The 14020-nt window shown below is 55.9% G+C and overlaps 1 protein-coding gene across 6 annotated transcripts in view; it reads right to left on the bottom strand.

Moving 5' to 3' along the window:
• HS1BP3 (HCLS1 binding protein 3) overlaps window positions 1–14020 on the bottom strand; it is a 54973-nt gene that overhangs the window by 30296 nt on the left and 10657 nt on the right. For all 6 annotated transcript variants that reach the window (XM_027113748.1, XM_027113743.1, XM_027113747.1 and 3 more), the window contains 2 exons: window positions 10919–11126; window positions 8537–8756 (listed from right to left, as the gene is read on the bottom strand). In XM_027113748.1, the coding sequence (XP_026969549.1) occupies window positions 8537–8756; window positions 10919–11126 (428 nt within the window). The remainder of the gene's footprint in view (window positions 1–8536; window positions 8757–10918; window positions 11127–14020) is intronic.

Here is a 14020-nt window from a genome sequence, read left to right as displayed (position 1 = left end):
CCAGGGCCCGGACTGGGGAAAATGAGAGCAGGGAGGCCGTCAGAAGGCAAAGTGCTGATAAATGTGGACTGCTGAAGTGACCCGTGGGCAGAAGGGACAAGTTTAGGATGGTGCCAGATTCTGACTCAGGGACAGGACAGGCATTTCAATGTCAGGTGAGTCGCTCAGACTCCAAGCCCGTTCCCTCCCCTCCCTCACACATCATGTGAACGTGGACTCAGACTGCACACATGGCTACGGTCCTGGCACCCCCTCTGTCCCCCTCAGCTCCTTTCCACCCGCATCCACTCGGGTGCCCGCAGGACACACCACCCAGCTCTGCTGTGCCCGCCACCAGCACACCCTCTGCACGGAGCCATAAAGGATGCCCCCCCTGCTCCCTCCTCCAAAGGAAGGCTGGTACGATCAGACTCCTGTCACCAGGGATGGGGCAACTGAGCATCAAACAGTGGGGTCTGCAATGGACGGAACCGCAGCTGCCGACCTTGTGCGGGTTCCCGCACAGCACAGGTTGCAGGAAGTCGGGGGTGGGGGGCGGTGGGGGGAGGTCCCTGGACGGGTGCAGGCACATGGAACCGTGCTCCTGCAGTGCACACGCGTGTGCACGCACAGACGTCAGCTTTCCTGCTGTGTGTGCCTGATAGAAGACAGATGTCCAGGCCAGGCCACATCCTGCAGGCGGGCGGGGAGCACGCATGAGTGACAGGCGGCAGGTGCCACAGCTGACAGCTCTGATAGGCCAAGGAGCGGCCCTGCTCCACGGGGCTCAGGCGGCTCTGGTGACAGGGACTGACACGAGAACATCCTCCCCTCCGGCCACCCAGGGGGCTTGTGTCAGTGTTCCCGGATGCACCTGCCCCCGTGACAGATACCCGATGGGGACCAAGGGCCCAGGTCCTGAGTGCACTTGAGTTGCAGAGGCATCTCCTAGACTAGCCAGAAGACGGTGGATCCTTCTGAAGCCAAGACTCACAGACAACATGACTGTTACCTTCAGAGCCAGGGTGATACTAAATCAGACACGGAAATCAACTCTTTTCCAAGCGTGTAACGTTCCTGCTTCAAAATACAGCACTTTTCACTTTTTAATCTTAAATTCACTTTCTTTTTTTTTTTCCCATTAGTGAAAATTCTCGGAGTGCCAATAAATGAACTTGTGATGTTCATTCCAGGACAATGTGATTTGCAGCAGCGCTAGGCAACGGGCTTCCGCCGCGACCCGATCACAGGAGTCGCGCCAATCACGGAGGACAGGCGTTCACCCTGTGGGCCCACACCAGCCTCGCTGGGCCAGGGGATTTAGGAAAGCACCGGAGGAAGGGTGAGCAGGGTTGGGAAAGCTGTGCTCCAGGCAGAGAGAAACGCTGTGAAAACGCTGAGGTGGGAAGGGCTTGGTATGTTCAAGTGCCCAACAACTGGACGGCAGGTGCATGGAGGGAGGAGGGGGAGGGTCTGAGGGGAAGTCGGGCCACATCCCGCAGGGCCGGGGATGGGGGCATTATGACGGGTCTGAGGGAGGACCCCCTGGAGGGGGATGCAGGAGAACCTGTGTACGACCCCAGGCCAGTCATTTCACTCTCTGAGTGTCTCCTTATCTGTTCAGTGGGAACAAGGAATGATCTGGAAGGTGCAAAGTGGAGCCTGTGCGCTGCTGGGCAAAGCAGAGGCCCGTGATCACAGGCGCTGCTTGAGGACGTCGAGCTCACATTGTGTTTCGTCCCAACTGCCTCCATTCTGGGCTATACAAAGTAAACCGGCCAGTCCAGGTAGCTGCCCTGGACGCCCATCATTTGCTCCTTTCCCACAAGTCACACTCTCAGCAGCCCCAGACTGACTCTCCAGGCCGCTGGGCACCCTCCCCGCCCTGCGAGGGACCAGGACCTCAGGGACCCTCTCTCTCTTCTCAGCTTGTGGGGGATGACATTTCTCCTTCTCTGCACAGGGGTGGCCAAACGCTGCCCCTCACCCACCACGGCAGCAGCACCAAGAAACCAGGGCAGCCCGGCTGAAGGGGCTCTGCCACCCCCGGCTTGAAAGCAAAACTCCCAACCCTGATCACACCCACGGCGGCCCTGACAGACCGTATGAACAAACAGGCAACCGCCAGGCCAGATATAAACAGAACCCACAACCTGCAGCCACCGGCCCAGGAAGCCACACCGCAGTCTCTGCAGCTATGGCCCCGGTGGCCAGGCCTTGATCGGTAACTGCCAGCTTCCCTCGTCTTTACCCTGCTTCCCGCTTATTAGGCCCAGCGACAGAGGCAAATATGCTCCCCCAAGCAAACACGCAGGCTGCAGGCCGCCCCACTTCTGGTTAGGCCTCTGGCTTTCGCGTGCCAATAGTCTGCAGTCAGGCAGACCCGAGCCTTCCCCTTCTGCCACCAGAAATCTTTCCCGCTCCCCGCCTGCCTGTGAGTCTCTGCCCAAACGCAGGTGATGGTGGCTGAGCCCCCTGCTATGGCCTGCTCTGAATAAGTGGCCTTTGCGTGTTCTCATCTGGGCGGTCTTCGTTTATTCCAATACCCCCAACGATACTCCAAACGCTGACGTGACCAGTGGACGCTGGTGGTCCTTGCGGCGAAGAACACCCATCCCCTACATCACCCGCCATGGAGAGCAAATGGACCGGGGCTGTGAAGTGGGCACCCGGCACAGGTGGGCGTCTCGGTCTGGGGGTGATGGGGTAAGTCCTGGGCCAGGAGTCAAGAGGACGCAGCTCCCGCTTGGACCACGCCCCAGACCGCGTGATCTTGGAGAGGCTCCTCAGTTATAACCACAAAGACGCTGGAGGGGAGGCAAAGGCCCTTGTGTGCACAACACAGGAGGCTGATATCTGCGTGACAACAGGAAATGGAAAAGCTGCCTTTTCCATTTCAGTTGTGTACTTTAAACACCCAAGGGCTTTTTCAGAGCAAAGTAAACCTGAAATAGTGTTAACATCATACAAAGGAAATTTCCTGTACTTCATCCCGTTTTACCCTTACAATCACTGGGCCTGGACTTTAATTTACAAAGAGAGAAACTGTGGCTTTTGAGAAGTTCAGCAACCCACCCAGGGCCCACCGGCTGCTAAGTGGTAGAGCCGGGACTTGAACCTGGGACAGTCAGCCGCTAGCCCTGCTCTGGGGTGACCACACATCTTAGGCTTTCCTGCTTTTCCATCCAGTGGCCTTCAAACCACGCTCAGGGGCCCTGGCCTTCTGCAAAGCTGCCCAGGGCCGCCACCGAGGTGGGCTGAGGCTGAGATCCAGTCCCCACTCCTGTCCCAACCCGGCCAACTTTACTTCTGTCTGTTTCATATATCAGGGTCCTGTATGAGATTTCTCTAGAACCAAAGCGTCTTGCTACTCAGTTAGAAAAGTGGAAGGCACTGTTCCATGTGTTTGTCCCTGACACTTCTATTCACTCAGGACAGATTCTGTGCACTGCCGTGGATGGGGAAACCCATGCCTGTAGGGGGTGCTGTGGTCACCCCTAACGGTAGCTGATGCTGCAATCACCGTGACAGCTCTAGGGTGAGACGAGGGGGCCCACCGTGCCCCCTGCACGCTCCTTGTTTGGACCCAGGACGGGCCGAGGCTAAGTGCTGTGCGTGGAGGTACAGCGCGAGGCCGCCAGCCCTGGCTCACAGCCCCGAGAGCGATCAGGAAGAACGGCCCTCCAGCAGGAGACCAGAGAGGGAGAACCGAGAGACAGTGGTGGGCTGGGGGCTGAGAGTAACAGGAAAGGCCTCCCCGAGCCCGCCTACTGGAACCCCTGTGAGTAGCAGAGCCTGGCGGCTGGTGGACCTGCTCTCTGCATCACTGTCCTCCTGCTTCTCCAAGACTTCTGCTGAGCTCGGTTTGGGGGGGCTCCTCAAGCACGAATCTGCCTGTGGAGCGTGCCAAGAGCTCGTTAAAACACAGGTTCTTGGGCCCCGTCCAGGTTCGAGGGAGCCTGAGGTGGAATCTGCATTTCTAACCAGCTCCAGGTGGTGCAGAATTCCCGGCCGGGCTCTGCTCTCCTAGGCGGGGGCTGGAAACCTAAAGGGGCCGTAAGCCCAAAAGGGACAGCCGGGATACTTACGAAGAGGCGTCCGAGGAGGAGCAGCTCCTGGGGCCCCTCGTGAGACGGGGTGAGGCCAAGCTGTCCCTGCAGAGCTCCTGTCCTTGGGGGTCGCCTCGCTTCTCTATCTTGGAAACGGTGGTGAGGCGATGGCTGACCTTACTGTGGTAATCATTTCACACTACGTAGGTGTATCGCGTCATCACATGGTGCACCTTAACCTTACACACATCACATGTCAATTTTATCTCAATAAAGCTGGGGGGAAAATAAGTAAATCTTGGGCTAGTAGATCTGGGGGCACCTGGCAGCGTGACGGAAGTCTTCAGAACCACAGAATGATCCCAGAGTAGCAGTTCCATCCGAATAAAGGAAGCAAGGTATTTTTATACTAAAACACATACGGTTATTTTAGGAAAGATACAGCAAAATCTGTATAAATATTTATGACAAAACACATGATTCACGTTCCAGAGAAACGTCCAGCTTCACCGCTTGAGGCCACGGCACAGGGCCCCGGGTGCTGGCTCCCCCTCCTTTGAGCAGACAGCAGGAAGCCCAGTCTTACAGGAAAGCGTGATCCTGCAGGAGCCAGCCTGTCCCTTGGGAAGCTGAAGGTCCTCAGGGACCTGGGGCCTGGAGGTTGGGGAGCTCCCTGGACACTGGGGGAAGAGGAGGGGGCAGCGGGCCTTGTGGATGGGCAGGGTTTGGAAAAGCAGGGAGGACTTCCCAACACAGGGCAATTAAGTCCTTAAAGACCCCTTCACTGGAGAGGCACAACCAAGACCCCCAGCAGAAGCTTTTAGGACCTTGCTCTGGGTCAGGTGACTGGGGGGAAAGCTCAACAGAATAAACACTCCATACATGAACAAGTTCTTTCATTGCCTGTAATAGCAAAAACCTATGGAAAACACCACAGTGTCCCCCAGCGGGGGCCTGGGAATGCCATTTACAGCACATCAGCCTGATGGGCTAGCACCAAGTTAAGAATGTACAAGTCTATTTACTGATCCGGAAAAACCCAGTATGTAAGCTGAAAAAAAGCAAATTATGGAATGGCGCACATAACGCAGTTCCATTTCGGTAGTAAAACGTGAATATCCCAAAGTGTACACCTTTCATGATGAAAGGGCTTTTAACGGTGTTTGCAATATTTCTACACTAATCATACATCATTTGAGTTACAATTTAAAATGTTCCTCGCAGAGTATTTCCAGCAGAAGGCAAAACTATTATGGGAGAACTTCACCTTTCTCAGGACTGTGAAGTCTCTAAAATAGAAAGTTAAACATGAAAACTGTGTTCCACATGGAAACCGATCGTGAGGACATTAAGTCCAAGAGCGGAGTGTAAAAAGGCATGTGTACTATGTCTGCAGTTACATGGACTGGCCGGGACAGGGACACACAAAAATTCCGAAAAGAGGAGCGTGGCAGCTTGGGATTTGGAGGCGGTGAGGGCTTTGTCTATCCTGAGGCACTTTCTAAGCGTGCAGCAGTGCGTCCTTCCCTAATCAAAACCAGGTTTTACAGACAAAGGAAAGCCAGGCTTTGTGCCGTGGCCCCCACCCGTCCAGCAACCCCACAGTGGAGAAACAGCGCCCCGGCGCGGACACGGCAGGAAGGGCCAGCGCCTGCCGCCTGGAAACGTGGCCGCTTGGGGAAGGCCGGCATCCGGCCCAGATGGGCGCTCAGGGAGGTGGGGGGCTGGGAGAGCAAGGATGCCGCAGCCGCAGCCGCAGCCGCAGAGGAACTGAGGGCACAGGATGGAGAAATATGCAGGCCAAGCATAAGTCTCCTGCAAAGAACAGAATGTTCCTCACCAGAGGGTCGGGTAGGCAGCCTTGTACAAAGAAGTCAACAGGCCCACCTGGGTGTCCCACGAGAGGCCAAGGGGACACCCTCACTTCAAGGGAGGGCCCTGCCACACACAAGGCACTAGCCAAGTCCCCACGCAACACTGTCCTCAATTTTCCCATCTCTGAAGGGGGTATAATCCTAGGGCCCTGCCTGCCTCCCAATCTGCTGGGAGACTGGGATCCGGGGACAGGGCAGGGAGGTGACACCAAGTCCTGACTGCCATCTGGGGCTGGATGAATTTGGATGAGCTACTGGACTCCGAATGTCAGCTTCCTCACACACAGAACGAGCCCGACGCCAGAACCCGCTTCCTAGGGCACCATTTCCCAAACCAGACCCACGGTGGATCTGGAAAGCAATTTGGTTGAGTCATGACCCTTAAAAAAAAAAAAGAAATAGAATAGAAAATATCTATTCATGTAAATGCTAATCAGTTCCTGGCATTTAATAAACTCTCAGAAAATGTTAGTTGTTATTATTCCCAGTGGAGACGACAGCACTGACTATTGTCACATCGGTATTAAAAGAAAGACCGGCAGAAGGTCAAAAGCCTCCGGGATCCCTTTTAGGTGCTCAGCTCTCCTCGGATTCAGAAAGGAGGCCCCCCGAGTGCAGAGCTGGGGATGGTGCTGGGGCGCAGGGGGTCCCCAGACAGCCAGCACCTCACCCAACCATCTGCTACTGGAGTAAGCAGGGAATTAAAGGCGGCCCTTGCCAACCCCAAACAGCGTTTTCCTACCCAAAAAAGGAGCTGCTTTGCTAAGCACGTCCTTTAGCCAGAGGCTGGCACAAACCACGCAAGCCCATAGCAGTCTGGCAGCAAGTAACATGTGGTTACTCAGAATAACAGAGAGGCTGAGTTCAAACAAATACAGCTCAACAAGGCCCTCGGGTCGCACAAGGCTGATAACGAGCGGCTATTACGAACTTCTCCCGACATAACCTCAGAGTCACTCCCACAGGCCGCTGACCCCCTCCTAGGACAAGGCCAGCGGGGGTGGGAGGTGCTGGAAGGGCCTGACACCTGGCACCAAGGAGTGGCAGGACCTCCGGCTCCGGCCCCCGTCTCCCCGAGCGCCTGGGATCTTTCCCAAGTCTGACTCCTCGTCCCCTCCAGGCTGGTCTCACGTCGACCCTGCAGCCACATGTCCTCATGTGCCCACCCTCACACACCCCACTAGGAGAGGAAGGCCTGCGGGTGGTGGGCAGTGCTCTCTCGACTGTATTTTTCACGCTGTTTAAGTTGAACTTGTCCCTGCCTGATTTCTCTTTGGCTCTAATTTCTTTCTGCAACAGGACCTGCGAGACAGGCAGAGAGAATGTCACTGGGTCTGTGGTCTGTCCACCTCTGCAGAGGTGGTGGGGCAGAACGATGGGGCCGTGACGTCTAACTCACTTAATTTTCATGAGAGCCGCAAAAGATGGGTGCTATCATTATCCTGCTTTCCTTGCAGAAAACTGAAGGAAAGGGGTAAATTGCCGGGATTCTGGTCCAGGGAGTCTGGCTCCGCAGTCCAGGACAGGACCCTGAGCTCGGTTGGAACCCCAGTACCATTAGCCACCAAGCCGCCTGACCTCGGGCAAGGCACCTGGCCTCTGCAGACGTCAGTTTCTTTAATCTGTCCAATGGCATACTAACAGCTGTTTGCGGGGCAGGCTGTCAATGAGACACAGAAGACAAAGTGCAAAGTACAATGCCAGGCGCGTATTAGGTGCTCAAAATCAGCAGTTCCCACCTTGTTTCTTGCTCATTCGGGCCAAGAAGTGAGGGTCCTGGGAGGCGGGCTACGTCTGTCGGGCTCCCCCTCATCTCCTTCTGGTCGGGAGGTCCTGCCCAACGCCTCAGCCTGTGCCCATCGGAGGGGCCTGGGGAGCCTGGGGTCTGGCTCTCCGGTCTCATCTAGCCTGCAGCCCCTCCCCCAGCTCAGGGTGCTCCCCCAATGGGGGCTCAGGAGCAGCTCACTGATTGGCTAAAGGCAGGCAGAGGGACAGGAAAGGAGAAGGAACAGGAAGGTGACAGAATCAGGACACCAAGGGGCCATCAAGACCACAGCTAGTTGCCTCTTCTTCTCCGGTGTACGTGTGTGTGTACGTGTGTGTGCAAGTGTGCGCGTGTAAAGGGGACACAGTCTACCCTGGGGCTCACTCTACCTCCTTCCATCACAGTCAGCAGCTTAGGGGTCACCAGTCCCCCCAAGCCTTACTACCACCTTGGGGAGGCAGGGCAAAGGTACACAGCCCTGTCCCCAGGGCAGCGGGACACGGCCCAGGGAGCTCCAGTCACGCATCACGAGTCACCGGCTGTCAGCGACGAGCTGGACTGAGAACCCAGGCCTCCTGGGCTGCTGAACTGCCAGGGGTGGGGGCAGCCCTGCCTGGTCTCAGTGCAGAACTGGGGGACGGGGGGCCACCCTGTGAGCAGGGAGGGGCAGGAGATACCTGGGCTGAGCCCCAAAGACCCAGGTGATGTTGGGACGAGCAGAGAGCCAGTTCCCTGAGTACCAGGCCCCTAGGGGCAATAACCCAGGGATACCGGTTTTCTCAGACTCCCAGGAGGGAGGGAGGAGCCTGGCGAAAGACAGACCAGACGGGGGGGGGGTGTGGGGAGGGCACCCAGAAGAGGAGACGTACCGCATGATGCCCAGAGGGTCCAGGGCCTCCTCTGCCTCGTCCTCTGAGGACTTCCCTGCATCCTGGCCCTTCTGGTCCAGCGTGGGGAGACCCTCACCCTCCACTCGATCCTGCTGCTGGAAGAAGTCGAAAGCATCCCCGTCGTCCCCCCCTTGGCTGTCTGTGTCCAGGACAGAGAAATCTCTGCTGCTGAGATCCGCAGCCCCGGGGGATCTGGTACCTGTGGAGGGAGACAGAGAGGGCGCCTGACACCCACCGCTGGGGGGACGCGAGGAAGCACTTCCCGGCGCGCAAGCTCCAGTGCCAGCACCCGAGGCTGGGGGCTTCCTGCAGCGTCCTGGGACCAGGATGGTGGGTCTGGATGGGGGTAGCAAAGCCTGGGGTGGAGAAGACAGAGGGACAGAGGGAGCAGTTCCTGAACCTCTGCAGCCCAGGGCCTGTTGGGACGACAGGCTACAGTCCACGGGCTGATGGCAGAAGCCAGCCAGTGTACGTGGGTTCCCACAGAACAGTTCCAGAAATGCTTTGCAGTTGCGGAGCCCATCGGGGAGCTCTGCCAACCACGGTTGGAGACTTGCTCCGAGGGTCTGGGTGATTAGACTAGGAACTCAGTGACTGCTCCGCGAGCACATGGAAGATTCGAGAACGCACTGTGATGGCTTCACTACGAACTGGCTTACATAAGCGCTTCTCAAAGTGTGGTCCATAGGCGGGTGTCCACAACAAGGTAACTACAGAAAGGCGGAGCAAGCATCCAGAAACTTCCACAGTACCTTGGAATGCTGTTTGTGACATACTGGGAATAAAAAAGTTAGTCCTTCCCCACAATGGTTTGAGAAGCGTGGGTTTAGACTACTTGTTTATCTCTATCTAAGTAGTTTACTGAATAGTGTATTTTTGAAAGCAGTTACTTACAAAGTATATGACCCTGTGGGTAAAGAAGCCACCTATATGCCCCAGAGTGCCTGGCACATAGGATGTGATATGTATGCTGACACAGTATGTAGAACTGAGTGACAATGACTATGTTGCATTATATTATGCTCTGTTATTTTATTAGGACAAATGTAAAAATCCCATTCAAAATCTCATGAACCGTCAATTTCATGGAATAAGCATCATGTAATAAAAAGTTTTACAGGTACAGATTCATTTAAATATGGCAAAAATCCCACGTGAGAGATCCTATCTGTTCCTCCATCTTACAGATAAGGAAACTGAGGCACGGAGAGGCTAGGAAAGTCAGACCATCCTATCCTGCTTCCCCGTAACACAGAGGGCCAGGAGATGGGGAGTTTCTTCCAGCTACGGATAGGCTGGGGCCCCCTTCCTACAGTCAACGCAGACCCAGAGAGAGGCAAAGGGCGGAGGGCTGTGACCTCAGTAAACAGGAGGGCCGGAGAGACCCCAGCCCGAAGACCCTTGTGGGGGGCGTGGGAAAGGAGAGAAGAAAACCGGTGCTGCAGTCTCACCAGGCTCGGCTTTCCGTGCGCTCACCCGTTCCACTTTTATTTCCCCACATTGTTTTTTTTCAAAATTGGTTTATTTCCTGTTAATTTTCTTCTGAAAAATTCCCATCTGTCTTGGGAAACTAGGAGATTCACGGTACTCGGGAAAAGAGTTAAATGCGGTGAGTGCCCCGCACCCCCGGATGGGAGCCCTCCCCACGCTCCCCCTGCCCCGGGGTGTTGGCGCAGGACGGGGACACGCTCGCAGCGTTCTGAGTCCAGTAGGTGTGAGTGGGGGTGAGACGTTAGCCATCGCTTCTACAGCGCCTCCTGTGTGGCGAGCTCTGCACATGTGACTCTCACCAGCACCTGTTAGCCGGGCGACTCCCAGCCGACAGACAGGACTAGCGGGAAGACAGGAGGCCGCAGGACCTGGACTGCAAGTGCTCGAGGTTCCCATCACTGGGTGGGAGGGGCTGCCTGGAGCCACGCTCCAAACCTCTCGGTGAGGGGTACCAGCTGAGCGAGGTGTCCCCAGGGACCAGGGCACCAGCCTGGCTGTGGGAGCACAGCCTTCTCCAGACTTTGCAGGCCCCCAGGCCTGGCTGGTGGGAGGCGGAGGTGTGTGTACGGGTGCAGGGAGCTCTGGAGGGGGCTGGCTAGGCGGGGAGTGGCTGGGCTTAGACTACGGAGAAGGGCCCTGGGTGAGCCCCATCCAGCACCCAGATGGTCAGTCCTCCAGGGCTGGGTCCCAGGCCTCTTCCACCCACCACCCCGGCCCAAGCACGGCAGTAAGGCCCATGGGCCTCAACAGCCTGGCTGAAGCTTCTGGGCTGCAGGGGGTATGTGGACCCCCCTCCCGCCAAGCCAGGGCAGGGAGGCCTAGTTCTGGGCCAGCAGAGACCTCAGGAATTTGAGAAAGAGCCTCCCGTACCTAAGAATTCTAGCAGCTCAGGGCTGCCTGCCAACTCAGCATCCTTCGAGACGCAGCGCAGGATCTCATCGAACATGGCTCTCCTCTCCCGGATGTCACACTCCCCAACAAAGAGCACCTTCCTGGGGAGCGGGGGAAGGCTGGCCGCTGGGTAACGACTGCTGAGTTTCTGGTAAAACTCCTCGATGTCACTGTACTTTCTGGAGACCTGGAATGAGAGGAGCACGTGGTTCCCTGAGTGAAGAGGGGAAGGAGAGAAGGCCGCTCCTCCGGCCCCAACAGAGGTCCCGAGGGCGCCGGGCTCTTGGGAGAGTCCTCCCCTAGGACCGGCCCCAGGAGGCTGTGCCTCCCTCGGGACCCTCCGCCCAGCTCCCTGCCTCAGGCTCCACTTCCTAGGCCTCCTGGTCAACGCTGGGTGCTAATCCTGAAAGTCCTAGCGGCCCAAAGGAAAGATGCAATCGTGGCAGGTTCCAGGCACCATCACAGGTCTGGGTAGAGACACTTGATACAGAGACCTGGCCTGCAGGTGGCCGTGACTTATACCTCCATTCTGGGCCTTCAGTGCATTAGCAGGGTGACCTCACGGTCTGGCCGTTGTTAGGTCATCTTCCTGCAACAACGGGTCAGCGTCTTGCAGGGTCATTATCCTGTGAACTAGCAGCTGCCTCTGACAAGGCCACACCTTACAGTGCGCAGGTGGTGGAGAACCAGACACTGCAAAGCTGGTTTCTGGCCCTGGTGCCAGCCAGAAGCCCACTGCACACCAGGACCCTGGGGAAGCTGGCCAGGGGGTCCGCTGGAAGGTGGTCCTCGGCCGTCAGAGTCATCCTGGGGTACCTGGCTTCCTGCAGAGCTGAGGGCTGCCTGCTACGGCCTCTCCATCTTTCCCCAGAACTCCCGCCGCAGCTTAGGGCTCGTCCACTCACTGTCAAGCTCTTGCTGTGCGTTTACTCTGTATGAGCACACAGTGTGGTCTCTGCCCCCGAGGCTCCAGGCCTCCAGTTAAGGGAGCAGCGGTAGCACAGCGCGTCGATGCCATCACTGTGGTCTATATAAGCCAACACAGGCGCTCAGAGAAGAGTCACTCGCTCCACGCCACGCCCCACCTACAGCCCAGCGTCCTCCCTTGCCTTAGACTCCTCTGTGCTCTCCCCGCACGTTTGGCCAGTCTCCCTAACTCCTCCGTGGGAGCATCGATTACGAAGACAGATATTCCCACTTCTCCCAAGCCAGGGCCATGCACACAGCACACCAATGAAGCACTGGTGTAGCTGATGGGCTGTGAGGCGTCTGCACGCGTTCAGACAAGGGACACCTGGCAGTCCCATCGCACAGCTCTGCTGGAGCACGCAGCATCACCCTCAGAGCCCCCAGCCCGTGAGGGTTCCAGATGCTGGCAGGTGGCTGGGGCACTGGGGGACTTCAGGAACCCCCCCTGGGGAGTTATCTGGGACAGGGGACTGTGGCTTGCAGTTGTCAACACAGAGCCTTGCTCGGGAGCTTTCCTGAGAACAGCTCTCAAGGAAAGGTAAGAGCGTCCTTTCACAAAAGTGACGCAGGCTCCCAACTCCTAGTGGTCCCGAGAACCCGAGACTCCACCAGGTGGGGGCGGAGCGCCCTCTGCTGGCCTCACGGCTCCATGCAGGCCTGGCCACCCGACCCACCAGGGCCCCGCTTCTGGGAGCTGTGGGTCTCCAGGGCACTGGCAGCATAGGCAGCCGGGGAGCTTTAAGTCTTGGGTGCCACCCCACGCAGGGCCCACATTCACCAGTGTTCCAAAGCACGGGCTTCTACTCCTTTTGAGGAGTAGAAAGCAAAATGCTCATTAGTTTTTTAAAGCTAAATCGTGAAACTTCAAAGAAAGTTCAGGTGTGGGGTTACACCCCTAGACCTCACAGGGAGTCAACGCGTTCTTTGCCCTTGCAGGTGGTTCAAAATGTTTGGGAAGAACCTCCACGCACAGGCACCTGTGCACACAGCTACCCGCAGGGCAAGGCAAGGGAGTCACTGGTCAGGAGAAAGCGGCACTGGTGTGACACATGCAGGTGTCAAAGAAATCCCCTCACACCCTCGCTCATAAGGCCAGCCAGCACCTTATCAAGGGCCCCCGAGTGCTGCCTCTCTGTCTCGCCCACAGACTTGGGTCTCAGATATTTTCCTCTTTGCTCCTGTCCCTGAAAAACATGGATGCATTGAGCTCCATCTGGGTCAAGTCAGATTACCAGGAGCTGCAAATCACCCAGTAGAACAAAGCAGACCCAGAACCATCACCTGCCATTACATTACACCTTGGTTCTCAACAAGAGTCTGTCCAAGAAGCAAACGAAAACCATCACACTCTGTTAGACACTTTCCAGGATGTGCTGAATGTCTCTTAACGAAAGAACTGTGCCATAAACTTTGATCACTTAGAAGCTGGTGTCTCCAAACTGGAAAAGGATATTTGTCATGCAATAAATATAAAGAATATATAAAGAATTCCTATACATAGTAAGAAAAAGACAGCCAATGGTTCAGAAGGAATTCCACAGAAGAAACAATGTTTCACAAACATTTGAGAAGATATTCAATCGCATTAGTAATCAAGGAAATGTGGGCTAACACCTACCAATACAAGATTCACAAAATCAAAATGTCAGACACCACCAAGTATAAATGAGCACAGGAAACAGGGGCATTACACTGTCTGCGAGCTGGTAGTGACCTCTGGGAAACAGGTGGCCTTGTTTGATGAAGTTAAAAGGGTGCATAGCCATATGGATCTTTTGCCTAAAACATTGTTTTTTCTTAATCTTACTAAAAACATCTTTTTTCTCTTTCTGAATTCTCTCTTCCTGTAACTACAACATTGACTCGTTCATTTCAATCTTAAATCCATCCTTCTTATTCTCTTCTGATAATGGGGTTTGACTTTTTCTTTTTTAATGGGGATTTATTACCTCATCCAGGTGATCCTAAACATTTTAGTATCAAGATTCCATTAAAAATTTATTGAGGGCTTCCCTGGTGGCGCAGTGGTTGAGAGTCCGCCTGCTGATGCAGGGGACACGGGTTCGTGCCCCGGTCCGGGAGGATCCCACATGCCGCGGAGCGGCTGGGCCC

This window comes from Aethalodelphis obliquidens, unplaced genomic scaffold (genome assembly GCF_003676395.1).
Source record: "Aethalodelphis obliquidens isolate GAN/ISIS:26980383/991018 unplaced genomic scaffold, ASM367639v1 scaffold12, whole genome shotgun sequence".
Classification (NCBI taxonomy): domain Eukaryota; kingdom Metazoa; phylum Chordata; class Mammalia; order Artiodactyla; family Delphinidae; genus Aethalodelphis; species Aethalodelphis obliquidens.
Note: the sequence above shows the minus strand (reverse complement) of the source record. Positions and strands in the feature narration are given on the sequence as shown.